General features: G+C 34.9%; 1 protein-coding gene across 1 annotated transcript; it reads left to right on the top strand.

The window, feature by feature from the left end:
• The first annotated feature begins 13,065 nt into the window (after positions 1–13,065).
• On the top strand, positions 13,066–15,113 carry LOC125136690 (olfactory receptor 11H6-like). The gene is given in 3 exon segments (XM_047797501.1): positions 13,066–13,114; positions 14,136–14,439; positions 14,441–15,113. Coding segments are annotated over 3 exon segments (1,026 nt in total).
• Positions 15,114–19,969: the final 4,856 nt, after the last annotated feature.

Here is a 19,969-nt window from a genome sequence, read left to right as displayed (position 1 = left end):
TTACACTCCAAAAATAGTGTAAAAGGGTTCCCTTTTCTCCACAACCTTGCCAGAATTTATTGTTTGTAGACTTTTTGATGATGGCCATTCTGGCTGATATAAAGTGGTACCACATAGTAGTGTTGATGTGCATTTCTCTCATAATTTGTGATGTTGAACATCTTTTCATATGTTTTTAGGCCATCTGTATGTGTTTTTTTTGGGGGGGGGATTGTCTGTTTAGATCTTCCAATTTTTTGATGGGGTTTGCTTTTTTGGTATTGAGCTGCAGGAGGTGTTTATAAATTTTGATATTAATCACCTATCAGTCACTTGATTTGCAAATATTTTCTCCCATTCTGTGGGTTGTCTTTTCATTTTGTTTAGGGTCTCCTTTGCTGTGCAGAAACTTTTAAGTTTAATTAGGTCCCATTTGTTTATTTTTGTCTTATTGTTGTTAATCTACAAGGTGGATCTTAAAGGTATTGCTGTGGTTTACGTCAGAGAGTGTTCGCCCATGTTTTCCTCTAAGAGATTTATAGTATCTAGTCTTATATTAAGGTATTTAAACCATCTTAAGGTTTTGTTTTGTTTTTATGTATGGTGTTACGGAGTGTTCTAGTTTCATTCTTTTACATGTAGCTGTCCAGTTTTCCCAGCACCACTTGTTGAAGGCACTGTCTTTTCTCCATTGTATATTCTTGCCTCCTTCATCAAAGATTAGCTGACTGTAGGTGCTTGGGTTTAATTCTGGGCTTTTTTTTTTCTCATCAACTTATCTATATTTCTGTTTTTGTGCTGGTACCATACTCTTTGGATGACTGAAGCTTTTTAGTATATTTAGTATATCCAGTTCCACTTTTCTCTCAGGATGGCTTTGGCTATTCTGGATCTTTTGTTCTTCCAAACAAACTTTAAAATATTTTGTTCTGGTTCTATGCAAAATGTCATTGGTAATTTGATAGGGTTGCATTAAATCTGTAAATTTCCTTTGGTATTATACTCATTTTGACAATATTGATTCTTCTAATACAAGAGCATGGTATATCTTTCCATCTGTTTTTGTCATCTTTTATTTCTTTCACCAGCATCTTAGAGTTTTCAGAGTAGAGGTCTTTTGTCTCTTTAGGTGGGTTTATTCCTAGCTATTTTATTCTTTCTGATGTGATGATAAATGGAATTGTTTCCCTAATTTCTCTTTCTGCATATAAAAATGCAGTTGATTTTTTTGTATTTTGTATCCTGCAACTTTGCCAAATCTATTGATGAGCTCTAACAGTTTTCTGGCAGCATCTTAAGGATTTTCTAGCGATAGTATCATGTCATTAGTAAACAGTAATAGTTTTACTTCTTCCTTTCAAATTTGGATTCTTTTTATTTCTTTTTCTTCTCTGTTTACCATGACTAGGACTTCCAAAACTATGTTGAATAGTAGTGGTGAGAGCAGACATCTTTGTCTTTTTCCTGATCTTAGTGGAAACGTTTTCAATTTTTCAACATTGAGAATGATGTTAGCTGTGGGTTTGTGTTATATGGCGTTTATTATGTTGAGTTAGCCTCCCTCTATGCCCACTTTCTGGAGGATTTTTTTTTAATCAGAAATGGGTGTTGAATTTTGTCAAAAGTTTTTTCTGTATCAATTGAGGGGATCATGTGTTTTTCTTTTAAGATTTTTATTTTTCTATTATAGATGATTTGCAATGTTCTGTCGATTTCTGCTATATGGTTTTTATTCTTCAGTTTGTTAATGGGGTATATCACACTGATTTATTTGCAAATATTGAAGAATCCTCACATCCCTGGGATAAATCCCACTTGATCATGACGTACAATCCTTTTAAGGTATTGCCAGATTTCATTCGCTAGTATTTTGTTGAGGATTTTTACATCTATGTTCATCAGCAATATTGGCCTGTAATTTTCTTTCTTTCTTTTTTTTTTGTATCTTTGTTTTATTTTGGTATCAGGGTGATGGTGGCCTCATAAGGTGAGTTTGGGAGAGTTCCTTCTTGGCAGTTTTTTGGAATAGTTTCAGAAGGATAGGTGTTAACTCTTCGCTAAATTTTATATAGAATTCTCGGAGCCGTCTGGTTTGGGACTTTCATTTTTTGGATTTTTTTTTAAATCAGTTTCAGTTTCAGTTTAAGTACTTGTTTTGGTCCATTCATCTTTTCTATTTCATCTTCATTTAATCTTGGAAGATTGTACTTTTCTAGGTTGTCCATTATATTGGTATATAGTTGCTTGTTGTAGTCTTTTATGATCCTTTGTATTTCAGTGGTGTCCATTGTAACTTCATTTTCATTTCTAATTTTGTTGATATGAGCCCTCTCTCTTTTTTTCTTTATGAGTCTGGCTAATAGTTTATCACTTTTTGTTGATCTTGTCAAAGAACTAGCTTTAATTTCATTGATTTTTTTATGGTTTGTTTCTATTTCATTTATTTCCTCTGATCCTTATGAATTCTTTCCTTCTGCTAACTTTGGGTTTTCACTGTTCCTCTCTCTCTGGTTGCTTTAGATGTAAAGTTAGGTTATTTGAGCTTTTTATTGTTTCATTGTTTCTTGAGTTTTTGTATTGTTATAAATTTCCCTCTTATAAATGCCTTTGCTGCATCCCCTAGGTTTTGTGTTGTGTCTTTCTGGTCATTTGCTACCAGGCATTTTTAAATTTCCTGTTTGATTTCCTCAGCGATCTGTTGGTTGTTTACTAACATGCTGTTTAGTTTCCACGTGTTTGTGTTTTTTTACAGTTTTTTCTTGTTGTTGATTTCCAGTCATGTAGCGTTGTAGTTGGAAAACATGCTTGGTATGATTTCAGTGTTCTTAAATTTTCTGAGGCTTGATTTGTGGCCCAGTGTGTGATCTGTCCTAGAGAATGTTCTGTGTGCACTTGAGAAGAATGTGTATTCTGCTGCTTTTGGGTGGAATATTCTATAAATACTTAGCGAGTCCTCTGGACTAATTCATCATTGAAGGCCTGTGTTTCCTTGTTGATTCTCTGTCTGGATGATCTGTCCATGGCTGTAAGTGGGGGTATTCGAATCCATCACTATTATGGGTTATTACCAATTTCTCCTTTTAGGGTTGTTAACAGTTGCTTTATATACTGAGGTGATCATACGTTGGGTGCATATATAGTTACAATTATTATATCTTATTCTTGGATTGATCCTTTGATCATTATGTGATGTTTTACTTTGTCTCTTATAATATTCTTTATTTTAAGGTCTATTTTGTGTTTTGTTTAGACTGCTTTTTCTTATTTCTGTGTGCATCTATTGTCGTTTTTTTCATTTATTTATATATATTTTTTCTACTGTACAGCATGGTGATCCAGTTACACATACATGTATACATTCTTTTTTTTTCACATTACGTATCCCATCATAAGTGACTAGAGAGAGTTCCCAGTGCTACCCAGCAGGATCCAATTGCTAATCCATCCCAAAGGCAACATTCTGCATCTATTTACCCAAGCTCCCAGTCCTTCCCAGTCCCTCCCCTTCCCCCTTGGCAACCACAAGTCTATTCTCCAAGTCCGTGATTTTATATTTTCTGTGGAAAGGTTCCTTTGTGCCATATATTGTATTCCAGATATAAGTGATATCATATGGTATTTGTCTTTCTCCATCTGACTTACTTCACTCAGGATGAGAGTCTCTAGTCCCATCCATGTTGCTGCAAATGGCATTACTTTGTTCTTTTTTATGGCCGAGTAGTATTCTGTTGTGTATATATACCACATCATCCTAATTCAATCATCTATCGGTGGACATTTGGGTTGATTCCATGTCTTGGCTATTGTGAATAGAGCTGTAATGAACATGCAGGTGCATGTGTCTTCTTTAAGCAGAATTTTGTCTGGATATATGCCCAAGAGTGGGATTGCTGGGTCATGTGGTAGTTCTATGTATAGATTTCTAAGGTACCTCCTTGTCAGTTGTATCATTTGAAACTATTTTCTCCCATTCTGTAAGCTGTCTTTTTGTTTTCTTTTTGGTTTCCTTTGTTGTGCAAAAACTTGTCAGTTTGATTAGGTCCCATGGGTTTATTTTTGCTTTTATTTCTGTTGCTTTGGGAGACTGACCTGAGAAAACATTGATAAGGTTGATGTCAGAGAATGTTTTGCCTATATTCACTTCCAGGAGTTTGATGGTGTCTTGTCTTATACTTAAGTCTTTCAGCCATTTTGAGTTTATTTTCATGCATGGTGTGAGGGTGTGTTCTAGTTTCATTGCTTGGCATGCAGCTGTCCAGGTTTCCCAGCAATACTTGCTGAATAGACTTTCTTTTTCCCATTTGATGTTCTTGCCTCCTTGTCAAAGATTAATTGACCATAGGTGTCAGGGTTTATTTCGGATTCTCTCTTCTGTTCCATTGGTCTGTGTCTGTTTTGGTACCAGTACCACACTGTCTTGATGACTGGTGTAGTATTTCTTGAAGTCTGGAGAGGATGCCTCCTGCTTGGTTTTTGTTTCTCAGGATTGCTTTGGCGATTCTGGGTCTTTTGTTGCTCCATATAAATGTTTGGATTGTTTGTTCTAGTTCTGTGAAAAATGTGGGTAATTGGATAGGGATTGCATTGAATCTATAGATTGCTTTGGGTAGTTAGCCATTTCTACAATATTACTTTTTCCAGCCCAGGAGCAAGGAATATCTTTCTATTTCTTTACATCTTCTTTTGTGTCCTTGATTAACGTTTTATAGTTCTTGGCATATAAGTCCTTTACCTCCTTGGTCAGGTGTATTCCCAAGTATTTGATATTTTTGGGTGCAATTTTAAAGGTATGTGTTTCTATATTCCTTTTCTAATATGTAATTATTAGTATACAGAAATGTGACTGATTTCTGAATGTTAATCTTGTATCCTGCTACTTTGCTGAATTTGTTGATCAGTTCAGGAGGTTTTTGGGTTGAGTCCTTAGGGTTTTCTATATATAGTATCACATCATCTGCATAGAGTGACAGTTTTACCTCTTCTCTTCCTATTTGGATGCCTTTTATTTCTTTTGTTTGTCTGATTGCTGTTGCTAGGACTTCCAATATTTTGTTGAATAGCAGTGGTGAGAGTAGGCATCCCTGTCTTGTTCCAGAGTTTAGTGGGAAGGCTTTCAGCTTTTCTCCATTGAGTATTATATTTGCTGTGGGTCTATCATAAATGGCTTTGATTATGTTAGGGAATGTTCCCTCTATACCCTCTTTGGTAAGAGTTTTTATCATGAAGGGATGTTGGACTTTGTCAAATGCTTTTTCTGCATCTATTGAAAAGTCAAAAACCACATGATCATCTCAATATTGTAGGTATATGGTTTGCAGTTACCATGAAGTTTTGCTATAGGAGTCTATATGTATACATAAGATTGTTTTAAGTTGTTGGTCTACTTACCTCCAAGTTCATCTCCACTATCATACATTCCTCTTCTCAAAATTTATCAGTTTGGAGTTCCTGTTGTGGCACAGTGGTTAACGAATCCAACTAGGAACCATGAGGTTGTGGGTTCGATCCCTGGCCTTGCTCAGTGGGTTAACGATCCAGCATTGCTGTGAGCTGTGGTGTTGGTTGCAGACGCAGCTCGGATCCCACATTGCTTTGGCTCTTGTGTAGGCCGGTGGCTATGGCTATGATTTGACCCCTAGCCTGGGAACCTCCATATGCTATGAGAGCAGCCCAAGAAAATGGCAAAAAGAAAAAAAAAATTATCGGTTTGGTAGCATATTTGTGTGTAGGTTATTTCCCACTTTTACTATATGTATGCCTTTACTGGTGAGCCTTGTCATTTGTAGTATTTTTGTTTCTAGTGGTGGCCTTTTCTTTTCCCACCTAGAGAAGTTCCTTTGGTATTTGTTGTAAAGCTGGTTTAGTGGTGCCAAATTCTCTTAGCTTTTGCTCGGTTGTAAAGCTTTTGATTTCTCCTTCAAATTTTAATGAGAGCCTTACCAGGTAGAGTAATCTTGGTTGGAGGTTTTTTCCTTTCATTGCTTTAGGTATATTGTGCCACTCCCTTCTGACCTGCAGAGCTTCTGATGAAAAATCTGCTGATAACCTTATCGGGGTTCCCTTGTATGTTATTAATTTCTTTTCCCTAGCTTTTTTTCAGTATTTTCTTCTTGTCTTTAATTTTGGTCAGTTTGATTACTTTGTGTCTCAGGGTGTTCTCTCTTAGGTTTATCTTATAAGTTTATTAAGCTTCTTGGATTTGAATGACTGATTCCTTCCCCATGTTAGGAAGTTTTCAGCTTTTATCTCTTTGAGTATGTTTTTTGTCCCTTTCTCTCTCTTTCTTCTGGTACCCTATAATTGGATGTTGGTGTGTTTAATTGTCCCAGAGTTCTCTTAGACTGTCTCATTTCTTTTCAATCTTTTTTTCTCTTTTCTTTTCCACATCAGTGATTTTCACTAGTCTGTCTTCCACCTCACTTATTTGTTCCTCTGCCTCCTATATTTTGCTTTTGGTTTCTTCTAGTGATTTTTTTTTTATTTCAGTTGTTGTATTTTGCATCTCTGCCTGCTTAATCCTTAAATATTCTATTTCTTTGTTCATTGGTTCTTGTAATTTATCAATCTTTGCCTCCAGGTTGTTTCCAAGATCTTGAGTCATCTTTATTATCATTAGTCTAAAGTCTTTTTTCATGGAAGTTAGTAATCTCCATATCACTTAGCTGTTTTTCTGTTTTTTTCTTTTTTCCTATTCCCCTATCTGAGTCATAAATCTCTGCCTTTTCATTTTGTATAGATTTTTGGTGCAGTCTCCTTTTTGCAGACTATAGGGTTGTAGCCTCTTGCTTCTGATGTCTGCCCCCCTTCTAAACTGCTATTGATTACTTCTAATCTTTCATTTCCGTTATTGTATTCTTCACTTCTCTTTGGTTCTCTATTTTCAGTTCTTTGTTGAAATTCTCACATTGCTCCTCATCTCAGCATTTCAACGAGCATTTTTATGATTGTTATCTTAAACTTGTTATTGGGTAGATTGCTTATCTTCATTTTATTTGATTTTGGTTTTGTTTTCCTGAGGTTATATCTTGTTCCTTAACTTGAAGTATATTCCTCTATCATCTAATTCCCTAATTCCCTTTGTTTATTTCTATGTGTTAGGTGAGTCAATAATATTTCCTGATCTTATAGTAATGGCCTTCTACAGGAGATGTCCTATGAGGCCCAGTAATATGCTCCTATGTGGTCACCAAAGCTATATCCTCTGGTGATTATCCCTATGTGGATTATATATGTCCTTCTTTTTGGCAGAAATGACTACTATGGACAAACAGAGAGGTCAGGCTGGTTCATTAGAAGGCAAGGCTGGCTTCCTGTATGGTTGGCCATGCAGACCAGCAGAGTTTGTGGCTGATGCTAGCCTACTGTTTAGTAAGACTTTGTCCTCATACCACTATGTGCATGACCCAAGAGGAATCAGGGCTGGTTCTAGCCCAATGGCTAGTGGGGCTGGATCCCCATGTGGCTGTCTGCATGCCCTGGGGAGGCTCAGGGCTGGCACCATCCCACTGAAGGCTGGAACCAGGTTTCTTTGTAGAAATCTGTGTTGTCTGTTATGGCTTGGCACTGGTGACAGCCTCCTGGTAGTTGGGTCTTGGTCACAAGTGCTAATAAGCTAAATGGAGTATTCCAAAATAATAGCTTCCATCACCAGTTTTATGATAGTAGAACAAACTCCTCAAAGTGGCTGCTACCAGTACCTCTATCCCCAAGACAAGTCCAAGTTGCATCCTATCTCTCCAGAAGGATTTCCAAGAACAGCAAGTGGATCTGACCCAGGTCCCTTTTAAATAATTTCCTCTGTACTAGGACTTGAAGCAAGTGAGATTTTGCATGTGCTCATAAACATGAGGTCTTGTTTTCCTGAAGCTCTCTAGCTCTCCAGAAAATAAGCCCTTCTGATTTGCAGAGTCAAACATACCAGGGTCTTATTTCTTGGTACAGGACTTCCAGACTGGGGAGCCTAATATGGGCCTCAGACCATGTTGCTTATTGGTGGGGGGAACCTTTGTGATTGTGATACTTCTCTCATTTGTGGGTTACAAACCTGGTGATGTGTTTTCTGACTATACCACGTATCCACCCCCCACAAGCTGTTTTGTGTTTTTTTTGTTTTTTTGTTTTTTTTGTCTTGAGTTGTATAAAATATTTCTTCTAGTCTTCAATTCATTCTAATAGATAGAAGCTGTGTAAGTTATTTATAATTTTAGTGTGTCTGTCAGAAGAGGTAAATCTTCCTAGTCTACCACCTCGGCCACCAAATTTTTCATTCTTTTTTCTTTATATACTTTATTTTTAATTATTTCAAATTATCAGTATTCCAGTTCACAGACTCTTTCTTCTACCTATCTAATCTGATAATAATTCTTTCTAATGAATTTTTCAGGTCAGTTATTTTTATGGCTTAACAATTTTGATTTTTTTTTATTTTTAGTTTCTTTCTCTGCTGGTATTCTCATTTTGTTCATGCATTGTTTCCCTGATTTTATTTAGTTGACTTTCTGTGTTATGATTTTACTATTGAGCATCTTTAATTTCTCTGTCAGAAAGTTCATGGGTACAATTTCTTTAGGGTTAGTTCTGGAGGTTTATATTGTTTTTATAGGGTTGTATTTTCTTGTTTCTGTTTATGCTTATATATTTTGGCTGGCATTTGGACAATTGAAAAAACAGACACCTTCCCAATTTTTATGTACTTGCTCTGTAAAAGATGAGAACAATCTGAATTGGCTAGAGGTTCTAGGGATTCTCAAACCTTTCTCTGGTATCGTTCTCCCCCCAGTATTTGCTTGTAAAACTGCAGCTCTAATGTGCTAATAGCATCTGTGTTCAGTAGATTCCAAAGTGACTTTCCCCCCATTGGTGCTGCTTTATTTTTTAAATTTTAATTTTCCTTGTTTTTGACTTTTTAAATCTTTTCTTATTATGATGCATTCTAATATTTAAATTTATTATAATTTACCTAACATTATTTTAAATTTCCTAAAAAATGGAAAAGGGAAGTATATTTTTATTTTACTCACTTGATATGTTTTTATCATTTCAAAGCATTTTCTGCTACATTACATCTATATATTATAAAATGAGTCAGAATTTAATTTTTCAACATTTTCATTTAACATTTTATCTTTCCTATTTATTTGAATTAAAGATAATCTTCATCAGACTCTGAACTCTTTAAAATTTATTATGTTTATATATATACTGTCCCCTAGATCCATTAATTTGAAAAGTTCCTACTACATTTTCACTTAATTTAGACTTAGAGGTAATTTTCATTATGGTAGATGAAATCTTACATCAAAATATTACTTTTTCAAAACACATGTCTAATCTTGAGAATTTATATCAAAGGATATTTTAAAATTTCTTTCTTAAGTTGCAGACTTCTAGAAGTCCTCTCCCACAATCTGACTAGGATTTGTCTAGACCACCTTGAATTTGTGTATTGACTCATTTTAAATATTTATCCTTAATACTAAGAAGTCATTCCACCAAGGAATATGGTATGACTTTCCTGTTAATCAGGTTTTCTTTCATATCCTTCTGTAAAGGTTCATATTTTCCTCATGATGCTTATACTGTCTTTCAAAGTTTATTTCTAAATGCTTTTAAATTTATATTTTTATTAAAAATAAAATAATTTAACCATAAAAGTTTACAAATTATTTTATCTGTTAAAGGAAGATTATATTATCTACATGTTTTTTAACTAGCCACTTTATCAAATCATTTGTGTTTTAATTTATTCTTATACTTTTTTCATTTATAATGAGTTTTATTTTTTCCATTATAGCTGGTTTACAGTGTTCTGTCAATTTTCTACTGTACAGCAAGATGTCCCAGTACCCATACATGTACACATTCTTTTTTCTCACATTATCATGCTTCATCATAAGTGACTAGACATAGTTCCCTGTGCTATACAGCAGGATCTCATTGCTTATCCATTCCAAAGGCAATAGGTTGCATCTGTTAACCCCAGACTCCCAGTATATCCCTGTCCCTCCCCCTCCCCCTTCACAACCACAAGTCTGTTCTCCAAGTCCATGCATTTCTTTTCTGTGGAAAGTTTCATTTGTGCCATATATTAGATTCCAGATATAAGTGATATCATATGGTATTTGTCTTTCTCTTTTTGACTTACTTCACTTAGTATGGATTCTCTTATTCTTCACAGTCAATGATTTCTTAGCCAGCAGTTAAAATTTCTCTCTTTTTTTCTAACACTCATACCTATATATTATTTTCTATCTCTCATTTCATTGGTGTGGATAAGGATGGTGATGGTGATTATTTCAGTTTGCTTTCCCCAAATTATATTGTCATAAATTTACCTGTAAATATCTTAAAACAGCTCTTTTTTTCTTACTCGTATTGACCTGTTGCCCCATGCTTGGCCCTATATGTCTTACTCATTCTTGTATTTCGGTTAAAAAAAAAACTTTTTATGGCACAAGAAAATGTGCTCTGGTGCATTGTATAATGCTTCTTAAAGATTATTTAGACATGCCATATGTAAATTTGTTCAGTTAAACGAAGTTATATTACCCAGCCTAAATTTGTGAGACATGGAAATATAATCCTTTAGTGAAAAAGGGAATGAATCACTTGGGGTAGTAATGCTATCATAACCACTCTTTGTCTTTGGTTTTAATTAGCATGCTTTTGTGTTTTAATACAAAAGTGTGATTTAGCCTATTATTTATTTATTTATTTTTATTTTTTGCTGTTTAGGGCTGCACCCACAGCATATGGAAGTTCCCAGGCTAGTGGTCCGATCAGAGCTACACCTTCTGGCCTATGCCATGGCCATTGCAATACAGGATATGAACCATCTTTGCAACCTATACCACAGCTTATGATGGCAACACTGGATCCCTAACGCACTGAATGAGGCCAGAGATTGAACCCGCATGCTCATGGATACTAGTTGGATTCATTTCCACTGAGCCACAATGGGGATTCCTGGCCAATTATTTCTGATGAAAGATTCTTTACCAAATTAAAATAAATCTTTTCTATTTCTGATTTATTTTGTCAAAAGTGGATTTCAGTTCTATTACTGCTACTTCTACATCTATCAAGACATTCCTCTATGTCTTCTATTAAAATAATGTTATCTTTATATATTATACAGAAGACCAGCAAACACATGAAAAAATGCTCAACATCGCTGATTATAAGAGAAATGCAAATCAAAACTACCATGAGATACCATCTCACACCAGTCAGAATGGCCATTATTAATAAATCCACAAATAACAAGTACTAGAGGGGGTGTGGAGAAAAGGGAACCCTCCTGCACTGTTGGTGGGAATGTAAACTGGTACAGCCACTATGGAGAACAGTTTGGAGATACCTTAGAAATCTATACATAGAACTTCCATATGACCCTGCATCCCACTCTTGGGCATATATCCAGACTAAACTCTACTTAAAAGAGACACATGCACCCGCATGTTCATTGCAGCACTATTCACAATAGCCAGGACATGGAAACAACCCAAATGTCCATCGACAGAGATTGGATTCGGAAGAAGTGGTATATATACACAATGGAATACTACTCAGCCATAAGAAAGAATGACATAATGCCATTTGCAGCAACATGGATGGAACTAGAGACTCTCATCCTGAGTGAAATGAGTCAGAAAGACAAAGACAAATACCATATGATGTCACTTATAGCTGGAATCTAATATCCAGCACAAATGAACATCTCCTCAGAAAAGAAAATCATGGACTTGGAGAAAAGACTTGTGGCTGCCTGATGGGAGAGGGAGGGAGTGGGAGGGATCGGGAGCTTGGGCTTATCAGACACAACTTAGAATAGATTTATAAGGAGATCCTGCTGAGTAGCATTGAGAACTTTGTCTAGATACTCATGTTGCAACAGAACAAAGGGTGGGGGAAAAAAATGTAATTGTAATGTATACATGTAAGGATAACTTGATCCCCTTGCTGTACAGTGGGAAAATAAAAAAAATAAATTAAAAAATTAAAATAATGTTATCTTTATATATTATATTCATATATAATATAATGGATAATTCTTAAATCAAGGAATACATCATACTTGATATTCCTTCATTCTATTATTTTCAAATATTCTATTAGGTGCAAGTATTCTACTCTAGAATGTGCCTTAATATTATACTTAGAATCCTTGTAACTCTGGTTATAATACTAAGGGCTCAATAATTAGGCATTATGTAAAATGTTGTATATATGTATAGTACTAATGCTAATGGAACCATTAAAATATATTACCAAAGGGGCTAACTACATAAGGAATTTTTATAAATTCCTTTCTTGTTTAAAAATAATTTACTCTGACCTAAATATGCATCTCACAATGTGGTAGTGTCAGTGAGCCTGGGATGGGTCACACAAGGTGGAATTAACCTGTGGAGAGGTGTCTTTAATACAGTTAAGCATATGGGCTCCTCATCTTTATATTAACCTTTATCCCAGAGACTTTTCTTCAAACATGGAACCAAGTCTCATTGCCAGAGTCACAACTTTCCCTTTATCACTAGAGATAAATTTACTTTCAAGCATACCTAAAACAGCAGTTTTTCTACCAAAATTATTTTACTTGTTTCTATCCCTCATTTTTCAAAAAGAAAAACCTTTGAATTAGAATTTTTAAAATGTAAGAATCTGAAATATCTTTCATCAAGCTGGGTTAAGAGCAAAATAGGAAATCAGGTTCAATAAGACTACTATGTTATAAATTCCCTCAAGAGAGAATCACTTCCCGAAGATGGCCTTTACAGAAGATGGAAGGGAACAGTATTTAAATTCTTCATTCAGTTCTCTCTAGACCACGAGACCATGATTCTCTTTGCCACTATTACATTGCTTTTATACTTTATATAGAAAGCTACAGAGGGCAAACCTGAAGAGGGCCCATGACTGTTTTCTTAATCCCATAATGTTCTTGCTCCTAAAAGTCTCCTCAGCAGTTCATATGAATTCACACAATAATGTATGAAATATTTTTATTTGGTGGTTCTGAAATCTGAGAAAACAGTTATACTGGTTTGTTTGTTTGTTTGTTTGTTTTGTTCTCTGATGTTGAAAATGGCATTCAATCAGAGAGAATTCTATGATACTCAACTTGTAACTTCAGGTAAGGTAAAGCTCACAGGACTCTGCACTCCCCTATTTCTTCCTTCCATCCTTCTCTAGTTTTACATTCTATCATTCAATATGAGAGTGATGAAAGTATTCCTTCTGAAGAATCATAAACAAGGTTTTATGTGAGAGCTTTTTAAAAAAAAAAACATTACTTCAAAGCTTTACTCTTATAGGGTTTTTCCAGGTTCTCCGTGTTTTCATATATGTATATATGAAAAGAGCTCCAATCCTAAATCAGGGAAAATTCTGGAATATGAATATGGGTACACCTTCCTTGAGTGAAGATTCAAATGTTATATTGCCTATCTCTTGTTATTTTTAACAGGTGGCAGGCAAGGATTTTTATTTGTACTTGAGACTGCAAAATATGAGAACAGTCTCTGTGAGCTTAAATGAATTTGAAAGATTTTCATAAGTGACACTTATTTTACTTTAATATGTATTTTCAAGAATGCATTTTTACTGAAGGGAAGAAGTGAAATAGAAAATTTTTTTTTTCATTTTAATATTGACTTATAATCTATTCAAAACTAAACATAGGACTATTTCCCATAACTAACAGTAAAACCAAAATAAATTAATATATAAGTATTTGAATCTATTGAGATGGTCCTCAATTCAGCCTGACACATTCCGCACCAATAGAACAAAGAATATTCATATCACTATCATTTATATCTTTGTATGGCACAAACACTGAGTTATATTGGCTGTATTTATTCATTATCATTAATTCAGTGCTTGACCTAAACTGTAGGTCCTTGTACACATTTGCTTATTGTCAACACAACTCACTTTGTAGTGAGACCCAGGAAATCAGGAAAGTTGTCTGTTCACTTTGTTATATCCAGAATAGGAATATAAACTGGAAAATCATGGAAATATCTCTGTATGAGTCATAGTACTTTGTTATTTACAGACATGGAGAGATGTGACCCTAAGCAAGTAATAGAACCTATTGAGAATATTTTTTAAGGCCACTTCTAATATGGAAATCTGTTGTTCTTTTGCAGCTTTGAAAACAAATAAATGTTCCCATTTAAAGAACTGCTCTAGCTCTGTGAGTAAATTCATCCTTTTAGGCTTCCCTTATTCCTGGGGAATTCAGATCCTCCTCTTTTCCATCTTTTCTGGGACATACATCTTGACACTCATTGGAAACCTGTGCATCATCTGTGCTGTGAGGTGGGACCCTCAGCTTCAAACTCCAATGTACATCCTGCTGGCCAGTTTTTCCTTCCTGGAGATCTGGTTTATCACTTCCACTGTCCCTAATATGCTAGCCAACTTTCTCTCTGAGACCAAGATCATCTCTTTCTGGCTGCTTCCTGCAGTTCTATTTCTTCTTCTCCCTGGGCACCACGGAGACCTTCTTTTTGTCTGTCATGGCCTTTGACAGGTACCTTGCTATCTGCAGGCCCCTACACTACCCCACTGTCATGACAGTTCAACGCTGCATCAGAATGGGAACTTGCTGCTGGGTGTGTGGCTTCTTGTACTTCCCCTTGCCTATTTACCTAATCTCTCAGCTCCCATTTTGTTGTCTCAATAAGATTGATCACTTCCTATGTGACCCGGGACCCCTTATACAGCTGTCGTGTGTGGCAGCTCCTGCCACCGAGATCATCTGTGCCATTTACAACTCTGTCCTCATTTTCTCCACCTTAATCTTCATTACCAGCTCCTACATTCTAGTGATCAGGGCTGTGCTGAGGGTCCCCTCAGCAGAAGGACGGCATAAGACTTTCTCTACCTGCAGCTCCCATCTGGCTGCGGTGTCCCTATTCTATGGTTCTTTTATGGTTGTGTATGTGATCCAAACAGCAGGCAGTGCAGCAGGGAAGCAAAAATATGTGACTCTGTTCTATTCTGTGTTAACTCCATTATTCAACCCCTTGATCTACAGTCTCCGAAATAACGAGATGAAGAAGGCTCTGAGAAAATTATTTAGGACTGTAAGATTTAGTCAAAGGCCTGGAAGAAATCTCTGAAAAATGTGTGTTCACATCAGAAACAATGTATGGGAAATAAATAATTATTGATATTCAATTGTATTAACTGAAATAGAAAATTTTTTTTGGCGGGAGGATGAACATAGTCAATGTAATAAAATATTTATAAATCTGACTATGTTCATTTTTATTAGAAAAAATACATTAATAGTTTTATAAAGTCAAATAAAAATAATCCAAAAAAGTGACCAGTCATCTGCTGCAATTTTGATTGAATATGGTCAATATTTTGGGCCTTTATCACACACACCCATATATACAATCTATCCTATATTTAAATTTATTACTAAAATATTTTCAAGTGAGTCAGTAGTTGTGCATGCTAACATTACAAAGCATCATTTAAATGTTCATTCTTGTGTCAGTGTTAAAAACATGACGAGCTGTATTCACTTTCTAATGAAAATTAATTTATCATAATTGTCTTTCTTCTTACTTTCTCACCAATATTTAGTGAAAATAATTTGTAATATTTAAATCCAGATGATGTCTATTAACTTTTTTCATTTATATGTTCACCTTTAAGAATTATTTTTGAAAAGAGCTCTATTTAGGATGAACCATGCATTGCCTTTTCCATGCCATTTTTGCCTGCTGTAGGTTCACATGTGAGGGCCAGTGACCCCCAGGTACTGCAGCAGTAGAATTTGTTAGATGTGCTCTGTCAGCTGTTTCGAGGACACTGGTACATCGTACTCCCAAGCAGAATTTTCTTCATCCCACAAAGAAACCATGTACCCAGTAACAATCACTCCCCACCTTCCTTTCTCTCAAGTCCTGGCAACAACTTTCCATTTCTGTATATTTGCCTATTCTGGACATCACATTAATTGAATTATATGATATGTTGCCTTTTACGACTGGCTTCTTTCATTTAGCATAATGTTCATTTATGTTGTAGTATGTATCAGTACTTTATTTCTCTGTATAGCTATATAACATTCCATTGTATAGATATACCGCTTTTGTTTATCCTTTCATCTATTGATGGATATTTGAGTTGTTTCCATTTTGTGGCTATTATGAGTCATGCTGTTGTGAACAGTTACAGACAAGTTTTTTATATGAACATATTTTCACTTCTCTAGGGTATATCCCTGGGAGAGGAATTGCTAAGTCATATGTTAACTCTATATTTAACATTCTGAGGAATTGTCAGACTGTTTTCCAAAAAGGCTGCACGATTTTTCTATCACATTAGCAATGTATATAATGTGGATTTCAATTTTCTGTTTTTCTTTTGCAGGGTTGCTTTGGCTATTCAGGACTTTTGTGTTTCCATACAAATTTTAAAATTTTTGTTTCTAGTTCTATGGAAGATGCCACTGGTGATTTGATAGGGATTGCAATGAATCTATAATTGCCTGGGGGAGTATAGTCATTTTGACAATATTTAGTCTTACAATCAAAGATTCAGGTGTATCTTTCCATCTGTTTGTGTCATTTTTGATTTCTTTCATCAGTATCTTGAAGTTTTTCAGAGTACAGTTTTTTTGTCTCCTTTGGTAGGTTTAGTCCTAGGTATTGTATTCTTTTTGATGGGATAGTAAATGGGATTGTTTCCTTAGTTTCCCTTTCTGGTCTTTCATAGAAATGCAGGAAATTTCTGTGTATTAATTTTATACTTGCAGCTTTACTGAATCATTGATGAACTCCAATGGTTTCCTGATAGCATCTTTAGGATTTTCTGTGTATAGTATCATGTCATCTGCAAACAGTGACAGTTTTACTTCTTTTCTAATTTGGATTCCTTTCATTTATTTTTTTCTTCTCTGCCATGGCTAGGACTTCCAAGCTATGTTGAATTAAAGTGGTAAGAGTGGACAATCTTGTTTTGTTTCTGATCATAGAGGAAATGCTTTCAACTTTCACCACTGTTATGATGTTACCTGTAGGCGTATCATATGCAGCCTTTATTAAGTTGAAGTATATTCCCTCTATACTCACTTTGTGGAGGGTTTTTATTATAAGTAGGTTCTAAATTTTGTCAAAAACTTTTCTTGTATATATTGAGATGATCATGATTTTTATTCTTCAATTTTCTTTTTTTGTGTGTGTTTTTCAGGGCCACAGCAGATGGAGATTCCCAGGCTAGGGGTCTAATCAGAGGTGCTGCAGCCAGCCTATGCCAGAGCCACAGCACTGCCAGATCCAAGCCACATCTGTGATCTACACCACAGCTCATGGCAATGCCAGATCCTTAACCCACTGAGTGAGGCCACAGATTGAACATACAACCTCATGGTACCTAATCGACTTCATTTCTGCTGTGCCACAACGGGAACTCCCTTATTTGTCAATTTTCTAATGTGGCATATCATGTTTATCTGTGAATGTTAAACAGTCTTGCATCTCTGGGATTAGTCTTAATAGATTATGATATATGATGATTTTAATGTGTTTTTGAATTTTGTTTGCTAATATTTTATTGAGGACTTTTGTATCTGTGTACATCAGTGATATTGGCTTTTTTTTTTTTAATAATGTCTCTGCTTTGGGCCTTCTAGAATGAGTTTTAAAGTTTTACTTTTTCTTCACTTTTTTAAAATATTGTGGGAATTATAGGTGTTAACACTTCCTTAAATTTTTGGTAGAATACAACTATGCAGCCATCTGGTCCTAGGTTTTTGTGGAGATATTTTTAATCAATGCCTCAAGTCTATTTACTGCTAAGTTTTGTTGATATTTTGTATTTTTTCCTGATTTAGTGTTGGGAGTTTGTACATTTTTAGGAATTTATCCATTTCTTCTAGTTTGTCCAATTGATTGACACATAATTGTTGATATCAATCTCTTATGATCCTTTGTTTTATGGTATTGGTTAACTTATTTTAATTTCTGATTTTATTTATTTGTGATTTTCCTCTGTTTTTCTGAATGAGTCTGACTCATGGTTTATCAGTTTTGCTTATCTTTTCAAAGAACCACCTTTCAGTTTTGATCTTTTCTATTACTTTTTCCTCTATTTCTTTTTTTTTTCTCTTCTGACATTATTTCCTTCCTTCTCCTAACTTTGGGTTTTGTTTACCTTTTTCTGATTTCTTTAGTATAAGGCTAGATTGTTTCTTTGAGACTTTTCATGTTTCCTTAAGTATGCTCTATCACCATAAATTTCTCTTAGAACTTCTTTTGCTACATCTGTTAGGTGTGCTGTATCACTATAAACTTTTAGGTATGCTGTATTACTGTAAACTTTTCTCTTAGAACTGCTTTTGCTATGTCCCATAGATTTTTGTATTGCTATGTTTCCAATTTCATTTGTCTCTAGGTAGTTTTTCGTTTTCTTTTTATGTCCTTTAATTACCCCGGTGGTTGTTCAGTAGCATGTGGTTTGGGCTCCATGTGTTTGTGGGTTTTGCAGGGTTTTTTTTTTTCCTTGTAGTTGATTTCTACTTTCATAAGTTGTGGTCAGAAAAGATGCTTGATGTGAATATCCAATATTTTTACATTTTTTGAGACTTGTTTTTTAGCTTAGCATGTATCTACCCAGGATAATGTTCCATGCACACTTGAAAAAAAAAAGAATATTCTGCTGGTTTTGGATAAAATGTTCTATGTATATCTTTAAGCTGAATTTATCTAATATGTCATTTAAGACAAGTGTTTCCTTATTGGTTTTCCATCTGGATGGCTTCCTCATTGATACAAACTGTGGTGTTAAGATTCTCTGCTATTATTGTGGGTTTATTTTCTCTTTTTTGTTTGTTAATATTTGCCTAATATTTTTAGGTATTCTTATGTTAGGTGCCTATATTTATAATTGTTATATCTTTTTGGATTGTTCCCTTTGTCATTACATAATGTCTTTTTTGTCTCTTGTTAGGAGTCTTTGCTTTAAAGTCTGATTTTCTTCTGATAAAAGTTTTGATACTCTGGCTTTCTTTTTGTTTCTTTTCACATGGAATAACTTTTTTTAGCCCCTTCAGTTTGTGTGTATATTTAGATCTGGAGTGAGTCTCTCTAGGTAGGAGAGAGTCTCTTTAGATAGGTCTTATTTTTCCTTATCCATTTCCTTTATCCATGTCTTTTGGCTGGAGCATTTAGTATATTTACATCTGAACTAATTATTGATAGATGTGTATTTATAGCCATTTTTAAAAATTGTTTGGGGATTGTTTTTATGGTTCTTTCTCATTCCTTTCTTCTATTTTGCTCTCTTCCCTTGTGATGCAATAATGGTTTTTAGACTTATGTTTGGATTCCTTTCCCTGTGTGTGTGTTTGTGCACACATACATATCTATTATAAATTTTTTGGTTTTTGGTTACCATGTGGTTCATATATAACAACATTTTACTTCTATACACATTATTTTGAGTTGATTTGCTCTTAAGTTTGCTTGCATTCTAACAGCCCTGCCTTTTTACTCTGCCATATCCATGTTTTATGTTTTAGACATCATACTTCCCATGTTTTTATGTTGTATATCTCTTAACTACTTTGTGGCTATAGATGATTTTTACTACTTTTGTCTTTTAATCTTCTTAATAATTTTATAAATATTGATCTATTTCCTTAACTGTATGTTTGTAATTAGCAAAGAGAATTTTCCTTTCATAATATTCTTATTTCTATTTACGGCTTTTTATTTTCTGTTTAGAGTGGTCCCCGTAACATTTTTTTTTTTTAAGAGCTGTACCTGCAGCGTATGGAGAATCCCAGGCTAGGGCTCAAATCAGAGCTGCAGCTGCCGGTCTATGCCATAGCCACAGCAACACTAGATTCGGGTGGCTTCTGCAGCCTAAGCCACATCTCAATGCAATGCAGGATCTTTAACCCTCCCAGGGGGGCAGAGATCAAACTCACATCCTCATGGATACTAGTCGGATTCATTAC

The sequence above is a fragment of the Phacochoerus africanus genome, chromosome 9, assembly GCF_016906955.1.
Source record: "Phacochoerus africanus isolate WHEZ1 chromosome 9, ROS_Pafr_v1, whole genome shotgun sequence".
Taxonomy (NCBI): Eukaryota; Metazoa; Chordata; class Mammalia; order Artiodactyla; family Suidae; genus Phacochoerus; species Phacochoerus africanus.
Note: the sequence above shows the minus strand (reverse complement) of the source record. Positions and strands in the feature narration are given on the sequence as shown.